Source organism: Neomonachus schauinslandi, chromosome 1 (genome assembly GCF_002201575.2).
Source record: "Neomonachus schauinslandi chromosome 1, ASM220157v2, whole genome shotgun sequence".
Lineage (NCBI taxonomy): Eukaryota > Metazoa > Chordata > Mammalia > Carnivora > Phocidae > Neomonachus > Neomonachus schauinslandi.
This window is the reverse complement of record NC_058403.1, coordinates 539,030-551,935: the sequence shown is the minus strand read 5'-3', so window position 1 is coordinate 551,935 and position 12,906 is coordinate 539,030. Positions and strand designations below refer to the sequence as shown.

General features: G+C 45.0%; 1 protein-coding gene across 6 annotated transcripts in view; it reads right to left on the bottom strand.

Moving 5' to 3' along the window:
* Positions 1 to 5,185: 5,185 nt before the first annotated feature.
* LOC110571097 (minichromosome maintenance complex component 3 associated protein) overlaps positions 5,186 to 12,906 on the bottom strand; it is a 54,151-nt gene continuing 46,430 nt past the window's right edge. For all 6 annotated transcript variants that reach the window (XM_021679213.1, XM_021679217.1, XM_021679215.1 and 3 more), the window contains 5 exons: positions 12,302 to 12,559; positions 11,794 to 11,923; positions 9,964 to 10,167; positions 6,622 to 6,772; positions 5,186 to 5,473 (listed from right to left, as the gene is read on the bottom strand). In XM_021679213.1, coding sequence (XP_021534888.1) covers positions 5,315 to 5,473; positions 6,622 to 6,772; positions 9,964 to 10,167; positions 11,794 to 11,923; positions 12,302 to 12,559 — 902 coding nt within the window. In that variant the 3' untranslated portion in view covers positions 5,186 to 5,314. The remainder of the gene's footprint in view (positions 5,474 to 6,621; positions 6,773 to 9,963; positions 10,168 to 11,793; positions 11,924 to 12,301; positions 12,560 to 12,906) is intronic.

Below are 12,906 nucleotides of genomic sequence, written 5' to 3'. Positions count from 1 at the left end.
AGAAAGCGTCCTCAGAGCAGCCTGTCCGTCCCCCCCACATTCACCAATCCGTACTTCCCTGGGAGTAGGAAACAGATGGGAAGTTGGTCCCTGAACTCAAAGAATTAGGTGGGAACTAGGGCTCCAGCCTACGTGGGCCTCTCAAACCCGGAGTCTGGCAAAGCCAAGGGAGGAAAGAGGTTCCAATTGGAGCACAGTTCGAGTTTTGGTATTTTACGGTACTGGACTTTTTATGAGCAAAAGAACAATTTGGGGTTTTTTTAGTATCTTGGAAAGGAAAAAATTGTAAAAATCCGTCTGAGAATTCACACATAAGAGTTTCTAGAGACAGTCACGGGAGAAAATAATGCTCCCTACCAATTCCAGCTTGTTCAATGAACTGGATACAAAAGACTCTGAAGTTTTTGGCATGAACGACTAGGCATAGGATGGTGTCATTTACAAAAGTAGAGAAGGTGTTGGGGAAGATTTCAGCTTAGATTGGGGATACTTTAAGACAGAGATGATCACGAGACATGCAAGTAGGGACGTTGGAGTGGGCTGGTGTTCGAGAGAGGACAAGGCTAGAGAGAGGAACTTAAGAGTTACCTATTTTTAGGTGATGTTTGAAAACGTAAGATTGGACAAGATCAACTAGAGAATGAGTATTCCAAAGAAAAGATTTTCAGGATGAGCCCTGTGGCACCAATAGTTTCCAGTTCAGAAGAGGTGTGGCAAGAGAAACGGGAGAAAAACCAGAGGAATGTGGAGTCAGGGAAGCCAAGTGAAGACACGGTGGTCTGTGTAGAGGTTTTGAAGGGATTGTAAAATGAGGTCTGAGAATTGATGATTAGATGTGGCAGGACAACTTATTGGTGACTGATAAGAAGAATCTTAGGAAATGTGAAGACAAAACACTGGTGGCAGAGTTTTGGGTTTTTTAAGGGGGAAATTTCCAGTTAAACATGTCAGACTGAGCACAGGCATTGGCTTCCATTTCCCATCCAAGCTCTACTTACATAAAGTAATAAAAGAAAGGGGCACCTGCATGGCTCAGTTGTTAAGCGTCTGCCTTCGGCTCAGGTCATGATCCCGGGGTCCTGGGATCGAGCCCCGCATCGGGGTTCCCTGCTCTGGAGCCTGCTTCTCCCTCTCCCACTCCCCCTGCTTGTGTTCCTGCTCTCGCTGTCTCTCTCTCTCTCAAATAAATAAAACCTTTAAAAAAATAATAATAAAGGGGCGCCTGGGTGGCTCAGTCGTTAAGCGCCTGCCTTCGGCTCAGGTCATGATCCTAGGGTCCTAGGATCGAGCCTCACATCGGGCTCCCTGCTCGGCAGGAACCCTGCTTCTCCCTCTCCCACTCCCCCTGCTTGTGTTCCCTCTCTCTCACTGTGTCTCTCTCTGTCAAATAAATAAAATCTTCAAAATAAATAAATATAATCATAAAAACTCACAGTTTAAGAACGGGAGAGGAGGTACCAGGAAACTAAGAGATCAACAAAATTCTAGAGGTTGTGATGTAAGGAGGGATAACCAACTTAGCAAGCCAGAGGAAAGCTGAAACCCATATATTGGGGTGAAGCCATCAAGAAAAGAGACTATTCTTGCTAACAAACCCAAGGAAGGTGCAGAAAATGGAAGACCTTTGAATGAGCAGTAGGATGATAGATCCCTTCCCCTAAAAAAAGAAAAAAAGAAAACTCTGCCACCAGCCTTTTCTCTTCACATTTCCTAAGATTGCTCTTATCAGTCACCAGTAAGTTGTCTTGTCACATCTAACAATTGAGTCAGAGCAGGTGTGAACTCAGGAACCAGACACAGCTGAGGGCCACTGAAAATGGGGTATGAGTAAAAGCCTTACACTCGTGGAGGAGCCCAGTCCTGCTTCTCCCACTCAGCCATACAGCTTTGGGCAGTAAGAAGAGGATTTCTCTGGAGCAAATGGCCCCCAAAAGACCTGCAAACATTGGCATCTGAGACCCAGTGGATAAGTGGAGGAGCCTATCAGCTGGCAGGCTGTAACCCTCGACACAGAGCTTCCAACAGGCTCCTCAGAGCCCCATCATGAACATGAGCTAGACATTTGAGGAAAGCCTCTATGAAGAAAGACAACAAAACACACCAAAAAAGGAAATTCTGAGAAATGGAGATGGTGCAAGGTGTGGAAAAGGATTTTGACAAAAACATGTCCTCACAGAGGTAGGATGTTGTACCCATGAAACAAGAACCATCTGACACTCTTTCCCTCCCTTATTTTCCTCACTGCTTACCACCAATGAGCATACCAAACAATCTGCCTACTTATCTTGTTTATTCCATATCTCCCCACTAAAATACAAGCCCTGTGAGGGCTGAAATTTGTTTGTTGCCATATCCCCAGCGCCTGGAATAATGCCTAGCACAGAGTAAACATTCCAAAAATATATACTGAATAAACAAATGGACAGGATTCAATAAATAAGAAACATTAAGAAAAAAGACTCAGGAATAAAAAATACGGCAACAGATTTTAAAAGTCACTAGAATAGGAAGATAAAATAGGGAAGTTTTAGGGTAGGAGGTTAAAAAATAAAGATAGAAAAAATAAAGGAGAGAAGAAAATTAGAGGATCGGGGCACGTGGGTGGCTCAGTCAGTTAAGTGTCTGCCTTCAGCTCAGGTCATGATCCAAGGTCCTAGGATCGAGCCCCGCATCAGGCTTCCCACTCGCAGGGAGTCTTCTCCCTCTGCCTCCCCACCCCCCGCCCCCCAGCCTGTGCTCTCTCTCTCTCTCTCTCAAATAAATAAAATCTTTTAAAAAAAAGAAAGAAAATTAGAGGATCAATCCAGGTTGTCAAACATCTAAATATTAGGAGTTCCAAAGGGAAACAGTGGAGGTGAAGAATATATTAAATAATTTCCAAAACCTCCAGCATAGTTGGATAATTTTCCAGACTGAAAAAGCATGAGAGATTGTTTTCCAAAGATTCCTGCTGGGGTGCCCTGGTGGCTTAGTTGACTAGTTGAGCATCCAACTCTTGATTTTAGCCTAGCTCATGATCTCGGGGTTGTGAGATCGAGCCCTGCAATAGGCTCTGCGCTGGGCGGGGAGCCTGCTCGGCATCTTCTCTCTCTCTCTCTCTAAAACAAAAGATTCCTGCAACATCTCCCATCTCACATGCTCTTATACAATATGATCTTAACACTCATCCCCATTGATAAATGGTATCTGTGTCCCATCCCTTGCATCTCTAACCACATGTTTGTAATATAATACAGTGCTATGAAAGTTAGCCCGCATGAGTTCCAAAGCTGGGCTTGCATTTTGCTCCCTAGGGCCCTTGCGCTTGGAGCGCTGAGATTCCATGTAAGAAGTCTCACTACCCCGAGGCCGCCTGGCTATGAGTAAGTCAAGCCACATAGTGAGGTCACATACTGGCCACTCAGGTTGAAAGCCCCATCTGACAGGGCAACATCACCTGCCAGCCATGTGAATGAACTTGTCTTGGACATCCCACCTAGTCAGGCCCTCCGGCGACTGCAGCACCCTGCGAATACCTGACTGCAACTAGATGAAAATCCCAAGAGGAAACTGCCCAGCCAAATCCTTCCCAAATTTAAGCTACTATGTATGTTTGGGGTAGTTTGTCACACAGCAGTAACACTAGGGGAAAAAGCACTACTACGTGCTCAGCACAATTTGGGTGAGTAACAGGAGGGAGACCAATGCATCAAGCATGTTGTTGAGAAATTTAAGAACACCACGGGCAGAGATGATTTGTAAAACTTCCAGCAACAAAAAACAAAAACACAGGGGAATGATTACCAACCTAAAATTCCACTTCCATTAAGGGTAGAAATAAAGACAAGATATGCAAGCTCAGAAAGCTGCTAGAAAACGGGCTCCACCAAAATGAGAAAGCAAGAAAAGGAAGAGGAAAATACAGAACTGAGAATCGAGGAAATGTCTATGCTGTGGCAGAAAAATGGGTGTTTCCCGGTGGGTTATCTCCATAAGAAAGTAGAACTAGCACATTAACTGATGCACATGATAGTGTTAGAAGAGCTTTACACTTAAGGCAGAAAGTTTTGGGTAAAGTATTAAGAACATAGAAAAACAAGTAAATGTAAAAACAAGGCCTCTCTGTAGATGGCTCAGATTTATCCGTCTTTCAAACTAACTGCTAGCAAACTCAGGATTATACCCTTCCTTTTTTTTTTTTTTTAAGATTTTATTTATTTATTTGAGAGAGAGAATGAGATAGAGCATGAGAGGGGGGAGGGTCAGAGGGAGAAGCAGACTCCCCGCCGAGCAGGGAGCCCGATGCGGGACTCGATCCCAGGACTCCGGGATCATGACCTGAGCCGGAGGCAGTCGCTTAACCAACTGAGCCACCCAGGCGCCCTATACCCTTCCTTTTTCACCTAGATGGCTACAGCACCCCTTTCAAGATCCCTTCCTTGTCTTGCTGACCATCCCCATATGCCATTTTTAAAAGAGTTTGTGGCGGCACCTGGGTGGCTCAGTCAGGTAAGCGTCTGCCTTCAGCTCAGGTCATGATCCCGGGGTCCTGGGATTGAGCCCCGCATCGGGCTTCCTGATCAGCGGGAAGCCTGCTTCTCCCTCTCCCTCTACTCCCCTGCTCCTGCTCTCTCGATCGCTATTTCAAAAAAATAAAAAGAGTATGTGACCAAACCACTTTCCTCCAACAGTGGATTCCCATAGCACTCAGAATAAGGCAGCAAGGGTCTCTGTGGTCTGGCCTATGTCCTCACTTGGCAGCACCACCAAGCTGGCACCTCCAGGTTTTCATCATATCCTCTCAGCGACATCCCATTCTCCCCAGCTACACCCTGCACTTCTCTCCAGGAATCCTGCTCTCTCCTCCACCTAATCCTCTCGTCTCCCCTGCTTCCAGTGCAGGGACATGCCCCATGCACATCCTCAGATTCCTAGGTACATACACAGTTGGCTCTCAGATGTGAGCGAGGTAGGCCTGCAAGCACAGTTCCTGTGCTTTATTCGTCCCTGAATTAGTGATGTCTGGCACATCAGTGACTGCAACTTTGCTGTGACAGCGAATGACACACATGGAAATGTAAGCTGCAAACTCCCTCAGAGCGTATGTTGATGGGTGACAGTCTGAGGAGATGAAACATAAGAATATCAAAGACACTACCCAGGAGAAAAGAGCCTTTCATTCTGAAAACTAGAAAAGGCCTCAGTAGACATTCAAATGTTTATTTGCATGATTAATAATCACATTCCCAACAGTGCATCAAGCATCTGAGAATAACATTATTTTGAGTAAAAGCAAAAATCTTCTGGAGACCTTCCCTCTCTCATGTCCAGGAGCTCAAATGTCCACCATGTCCAGCAGTGCAGAGAGATGGAGCTCAGAGGCAACTTCCTCCTCCCTTGAACTCCGCATCAGCCTTTCCAGGTGCTTTAGCCGTTGGCTCATAGATGTGCCTGTTGCCTCTGACAACTGCAGCTGCTCCCCTGTCCTTTCATTCTATTTAAATAAAGAAGAACCTAAAAATAGTTTTGGGATTTCCAGGAACCCAAATATACTCTCTTTAAGGGCAGTAGATCTGGCTCATGTTAGAAACTTCATCTGGGGCCTACTGGGCTCAACAAACACACCTCTTGGCACCTATCCTACATCCTTCCAGCCTCTTCTAGCATATACATATACAGCTGGTATCACCTGCACATAGAATGTTTCCTTCAGATTGTATCATCAGCAACTTTTAGTGTCAATTATTTTTATAAAATATCACTGTGGAGGGCTATGAGCTATCCCATCATATGACCTGTAATAGCAGCCAGACCCCTATCTTTGGATATCCAGTTTCCATTTTTTATGCAGTATGATTAACACTACAGTGGTGAACAAAAAACAAGCAAACGAACAAAAAAACATTAATTTTTGTTACATATAGTAGTTTCTTTAGGGCAAAATGGTTAAGTCAAAGTGTGTAACTATTTTGAAGGTATCTGCCAAGCTGATAAATGTAAACAGTATGTCATCTTCATTTGTTTTTCTCCCCTATTGAAGGGCTTCCTAAAGCCAGTCCAGGAGCAGACCTTCTACCTGTCCAGCATTATGTATCTATGATGAAAACTATTTTTGCTTCTTATACCACTGAAGGAGGATGGTGAGGTAGAAAGACCTTGAACTTTGGAGCCAGTCAAGTGTGGCTTTGAAAAGCAGCTCGGCCACAGAGCAGCTGGACAATCCTGGGTGAGCCCCTGACATCTGTGATCTTATCTTCATTCATTCATTTTCCTCAGGGAAGGTTAATCCCAGAAAGGAAGCTCAGGGTGATGCCAAGGCTTGGACATGATGGGCACAAACAGAAGCCACTGTCATCCCCTTTGTTATTCTGCTCAGTGCCCTCACTGCGTGCCAGCACAGTTACGGGTTTTGTTCGGTTCTTAAGCATATTTTAATTCCACTCTCCCTTCATTTGACAAGTAGAAACACAGAATTAGTTGGGCCTCTATAACACTGACAGATTAAGCTTAGGAAAATATCTTATTTAACCTGATAATTTATTGGTCATCACAACACCATAGGATGAATGGAGACATTACTTTTCCCAGCCATTCTCTCAGTCTTGAATTCTAATTCAAATGCCAAATATACTCTCCTCCCACCTGAGGGCTAGTAGCGGTCACTGTCTTCATCACAGGTTCAATAGTTTGAGGCAGAGACACCAGAGTCTGAGGAAGGTAGAGGGGAAGGGACATTGAATCCGTAAACACTCCTGAGTCTGCAGACAACCACTGCTGAAGCTGATCTTCAAACCTAAAGCATTTGAGAATGAGGAAGAAAACATTTAATGATCATTCACTTTTCTCCTGTATATATTTTTAATTTTTTTAAAGATTTTAAGTAATCTCTACAACTAACATAGGACTTTAACTTACAACCCTAAGATCAAGAATCACATGTTTCACCGACTGAGCCAGCTAAGTGCTCCTACTTCTAATTTTTTAAAGCTTTGCTTTTTACTAAGGATAGAACAAAGTTATGACATCAACTGAGAAGTAGAATCATACTCTTAAAAATTTTAATCTTCTCTTTAATTTATAAGCCCAAATTAGGTTTAATGGAAAAGGTGGCATTTATTCAAAAACTGCTTTTGCATGTTACTTAATATTACTCATAATTCTCTCATTTGGTTTATTTTCTCTGGCTTATTTTGGTGTGTGGGGTTTTTTTTTAAATATTTTATTTATTCATTTGACAGAGAGAGAGAGCACAAGCAGGGGAACGGCAGGCAGAGCAGGGAGAGGGAGAAGCAGGCTCCCCACCAAGCAGGGAGCCCGATGCGGGGCTCGATCCCAGGACCCGGGGATCATGACCCAAGCCAAAGGCAGCCACCTAACCGACTGAGCCACCCAGACACCCTTATTTTGGTGTTTATAAGTAATTCTTATCTCTCTTTTCTTTTTTTAAGATTGATTTATTTATTTTAGAGAGAGAACACGTAAGCGGGAGGGGCAGAGGGAGGAGAGAGAATCCCAAGGCGACTCCGCAATGAGCACAGAGCCCAATGTAGGGCTCAGTCCCACAACCCTGAGATCATGACCCAAGCCAAAATCAAGAATCAGGTGGCTAGGTCCTGGAACCGAGCCCCGCATCGGGCTCCCTGCTCAGCAGGAAGCCTGCTTCTCCCTCTCCCACTCCCCCTGCTTATGTTCCCTCTCTTGCTGTGTCTCTCTCTGTCAAATAAATAAATAAAATGTTAAAAAAAAAAATCAGATGGCTAGCCAACTGTGCCATCCAGGCGCCCTGGTAATTCTTATCTCTTAATGGATTATCCAAATATATATGGATTGATGGTTATAGTTAAAATTAACTCAAAATAATACCCCACTGCCACCTAACACACTTCAGAGCTGTTCACTCCATACACTAGTCTTTTCAAGAAAAACAATCTGATCCAACTGCTTAAATGAGACAGACCCAGGAAAATCTACTTTGGAAATCATGACACATTCATTCACTCTTCCAACACATATTTATCAAGCCCCCACCAAACACTAGGCACCATTCTAGGTACCAGGGTTATAGCACTGAAAGAAAACACACAAGGTCTGGCTGTAAGCAGCTTATACTTTACTGAGGGGAGAAAGACAGGAACACAAGGTAAGGGAAATGTGGTCTGAACATGAGAAAGACAAAGCAGAGATACGACCAGAAGGTTCGGGGGACGAGTAAGGAGGGCCTCCCTGAGAAGCAGACATTTGAGCAGAGACTGGACGTAGAGTGCAAGGTGAGCCACGGTATATCAGGAAGGTGGCTAAGGAGTTCAGGCAAAAGGAGGAGCAGGGGCGCCTGGGTGGCTCAGTTGGTTAAGCGACTGCCTTCGGCTCAGGTCATGATCCTGGAGTCCCTGGATCGAGTCCCGCATCGGGCTCCCTGCCGAGCAGGGAGCCTGCTTCTGCCTCTGACCCTCCCCCCTCTCATGTGCTCTCTCTCTCTCTCTCATTCTCTCTGTCTCAAATAAATAAATAAAATCTTTAAAAAAAAAAAAAAAAAAAGGAGGAGCAAACACAAAGGCCTGGCTGTGTGCTGCCTGGCATGCTGAAGGAGCAGAGAGGTCAGAAAGGAAATGGGATGCAGAGCATGTAGGGCCTGCCCACTTCATAAAGATTCTGCCTGTGATTGGAGAAGAAGCCACTGGAAGGTTATAAGCAAAGGAGTAACACTTGAAAGGCTCACAATGGGTCTGCCAAGACTACACCACAGCCCGCTGCAAAAAATGGTCCAATTCTGAATATATTTTTAATAGAATAGGATTTATGGATGAACTGGATGTGGAGGGATAATTCCAAGACATTTGGCCAGGGCAGCTGGAAGGACAAAGCCCCATCAACTGAGAAGACCATCGAAGGAGGAGCTGATTGGGGGAAAACTGGGAATTAGATTTGGGATGTTAGCACTGAGATGGCTATCACGCAACCTATAAATGACTAATGAAGACTTCAAGAAACCAGTTGGATATTCAAATCTGGACTTCAGAGAACTCAGGGGTTGAGATGTAAATTTGGAGTTGTCAGAATATTGATGTTATTTAAAAATTCATGAACCGGATGCTTTCACGGGGGAGTGGGGATGCAGATGACACAAAAGATAGGTAGGAGTGCACAGGGATGAGGAAGAACCAGGAGAGTCCTAGGGGGAGTTGCCAGCTGGGCAGGAAAGGGACTCAGGGCCTCCTGGGAGTCAGGAGGGAGAGAACAAAGGTATGGAACACTGCCATGGTCAGTTCAGCTTTGTGCAGGCTGCAGTGACCCTGACCAGAGCAGACATGCGGGTAGAGAGGGGGTCAGGAGAGACTGAGAAAAGAGGACCACACTGTTTGAGGAGTTTACAGTCAAGGGAGCAGAAACTCAGGGATGGTCCCCAGTCTGGGTGCTGGGGGGGGGGGTGGAGAGGGGACACAACAGAGAGGGACGCTCACTGGAGTGTCCTGAGTGGGTGGGAGATGGAATCCCAGCCAAGGGGAGGGGCTACCCTTGGTGATAAGCTAGACCCAGGGAGGCTGCTGGGGGTGGGGGCTGGGTACGGACCACTTTGTAAAGTGCCTTCTTCCTGGTTCACTTAGTGAAACCATAACATGGTGGTGGGAGATACAGAGGAGGGTCTACAGTGTGGGACGATGCAACGGCACCCTCAGGCTTGCCGAGGGCAGAGAGCTGGTGCCAGCCAGACATTCAGCACTATCCACTGAAGACACTCCAGAAGCCAGCCACACTTTCTTCCTACCAGAAAACTTTGGACTGACTCTCAATAATGAACAATAAGTGAAATGGCTTTCAAATAAGAAACAGTTTAAGACATACTAAGGCCCTGCCTCTGCCTTCAAAGAGCTTACACTTTACACGTCTGACTGGCCTTTTTTAAACAAAGTCACATCACTGGGATCCTTACTAATCCAGCACGAAGAAGCCTAAAGGATACAATAAACAGAAGGGAATGGACTTCACCTCTTGCTCTCCTCTTTCTCCAGCAGCAGACTCTGGGACAGACACTGGGCCAGGAGCTCCTGGGCAGAGGCTCCGCACATCAGATCTTGGGTGCTGGGAACCCGCCCCTCTGGGCCATGCTCCACATTCCTCTTCCCTTTCCGGTTCATGTGTAGTAACGGAGCTGGAAACTTGTTTGCAGGATGAAAAGACTTTATCCCCAAACTGTAAGTACATGTTTTGAAATGGTTATGGTCAGGAAAGAGGGAGAAGGGGTTCCTCCAGCATCAGGAGTGTGGGTGTAGACAGAGTCCCAGACCTTGCCTATTTCTGGCTTCCCTTGGGGTCAGGCTTGGGCACAGGGTTTTCTGCCTTATGGAAGAGGCTTCCCTTCTCTCCTGGGCAGCTCGGTGCTCGGAGCTTCTCTCCTCCGAGTTTGGTTTCCCATCCCAGGGTTATCAACAAGGTCTCTATTTTCCCCTAATATTGGCAAGGTTCTTATTTTGACATTTAGCTCTTAAATCCATGTGTAAGTAATATTCACAAACATGGAAGAAAGAGTATCTACTGTTTTCTCCAAACAGATGCCAACGGCTATCCTCTTCTCACTGGTCGGCATGGTGCTTTGTCACATGTGGTTGTTTCTGGATTCCCTGATCTGATTAGTCTGCTGTAACTTTACTGTATGTTCTGCTATCAGGCACAGTAGACCCTCCTTGTTATTTTAATTCAAAATTTTCTCAGTAACTGCTACACATTTTCTCATACTGATGAATTTCAGAATTAACTTGTCAAGACCAGGGGTATAAATCCTTTTGGGTTTTTGATTAGAAATGCCCTGACTTTACGTTTGAGAACTGACATCTTTATAGCACTGCATTTTCCCATCAACAAAGCTAGCCCGTCCCTCATTTATTCAGGTTTTCTTTGCACCTTCAGGGCCCCGAGAGTCCCCTTCACAGGGGTTTAAGGCCTTTCCTGGGTAAGTTTATGTCCGTATGTTAAGGGTTTGTTGCTGCTGTGAATGACAATTTTTGTACGCTGCAGGCCCATCTGTCTGATCACCTTGCTGAACTCTGAAGGACGTTTAACTTCTAAGGACATAATTACTGATTTTCCTGAACTGACAGTTTTACTGTGTGGAAATGGCAGTTCCTCCTACCTTTTAATATTTATGCCATCTTATCTGTGTCCCTGAACTGGGCAGCATTTCCAGGACAACAGTGAACAAGTGACGTCAGGGGCAGCTCAGGCTGGTTCTGACGTGTTTCTAATGTCTTAGCAAGAAGTTTTTTTTTTTTTTTTTTTTTTTGGTGGTTTTATGGTAGAAAGCCTTATCAAGCTAAGGAATTTTTTTACCCAAGTTTGATAAGAAATTTAGGAATGAGTATAAATTGGGGTGGAAGGGTATAAACTTTAAGAAAAGCATTTAAATAACTTACTGAAATGATCACTGTTTTTATGCTATGATAGCGAATTACATGAGTCGATTTCTGTTGACATGATTTATCCTGGAATAAAGCCTACTGTGAATTTTTTGAGGTACTAAAAGATTATATGTGCTAACACGTTTTATTCAGTACTTTTAAACCAGGTTTGTAAGTCAGATGAGATGTCAGCTTTCTTTTGTCTACACTCTCCTGGCTGTGTTATGATTTCAGGGTCAGGCCTATCTGATAAGTAACATGCTTGCATGAGAATGATCTGTTCCTCGAGTACTTTTCAGAACATACACACAGTGGGCTAGAATCTGTGTGTAGAACATTCATGTTCCATGTACTCTGGAGAAGAATAAGTCAGTTTGCTCTGCTGGTTGTCGGGACAGAAATATATAATGGACACAGATCTCACCGCTCCTGACTCAGATGTAGCTCCTTATGTGTCTGCATTCTGGCTTGTTCCCATGACAAAGGAACATCATATTTTTTCAAATGGTTTTTAAAAAAATATACACATATCTGACCATCCTCACTCAGAGCCTCTGAAAAGACAATACAAAAAACAAATGAGAAAAGAATATCAAAAGAGCAACAAGTGACTGCTTGAAATCTGCTTAAATACACCGATTTAAGGACAAGTCCTACTGATTAATTAAAGTCACACAATTATGTTACTCCCATGCCCCAAATATGCCCCAACGTCCATGGGTCATTTAAGGTTCAGACAGGCTCATGTCTAGACTGTGGCATGGCCAGCCAGTATAACTACTCAGAGTCACCAAAATCTAACTTAGAGCCAGCCTAAGGGCCCATTTCAGGGAGGTAGGTCTAGGTTCTCCTGGAACATTCCTAGCTCCTCCCAATGTTTACAGTCACCTGGAAGTCACTGAGGTGACCACACAGCACCGAGTACTAACTACCTGATGTGACGGGAAGCCTGGGGGGCATCCAGTCCCTCAGCTTGTGGTTGATGCACAAAGCAATGACATCGTCCCATGGGATCTCAGCAACTGAGGGCCCTGTCCCCTGGCCCAGGGAATGGCTTTTGCTCTTCCACCTGCGGTAGGTTCTGCAGAGCAGGTTTTCCACCTGGGACTGGAGAACAGGCTGCGTCTGGCGAGAGCTGGGGATCTGGGAGGCATACTGGACGACCATGGAGCACACAGGGAGCCAGGGCGCTGGAGAGAAAGCACCTCCTCAGTTACAAGGTTTGGCCAAAGCACAGGCATATACTACACAGAATGTTCTCACTACATTTTCTTAGAAAAAGACAACTGTGTATTTGAGAAGTTTGCTTTTGAATTTGAAAATAACAGAACCACAGCTGCTGAGGGAGGGAAGAACATCTCCTTCCCTATGTCCCAGTAAGAGGTGCAGGCACCCTGGACAAAATACACAACAAAGAGTCCACCTTAGAGGCTCTGACTATCCAGGCCTGTGGTTGCACCAGAAATCTGTATTTTAACCAGCAACCAGGTGGCTCTGGTAGAGGAAGTCTGGGCTTCTCTTGGGGAACTCTGCACTA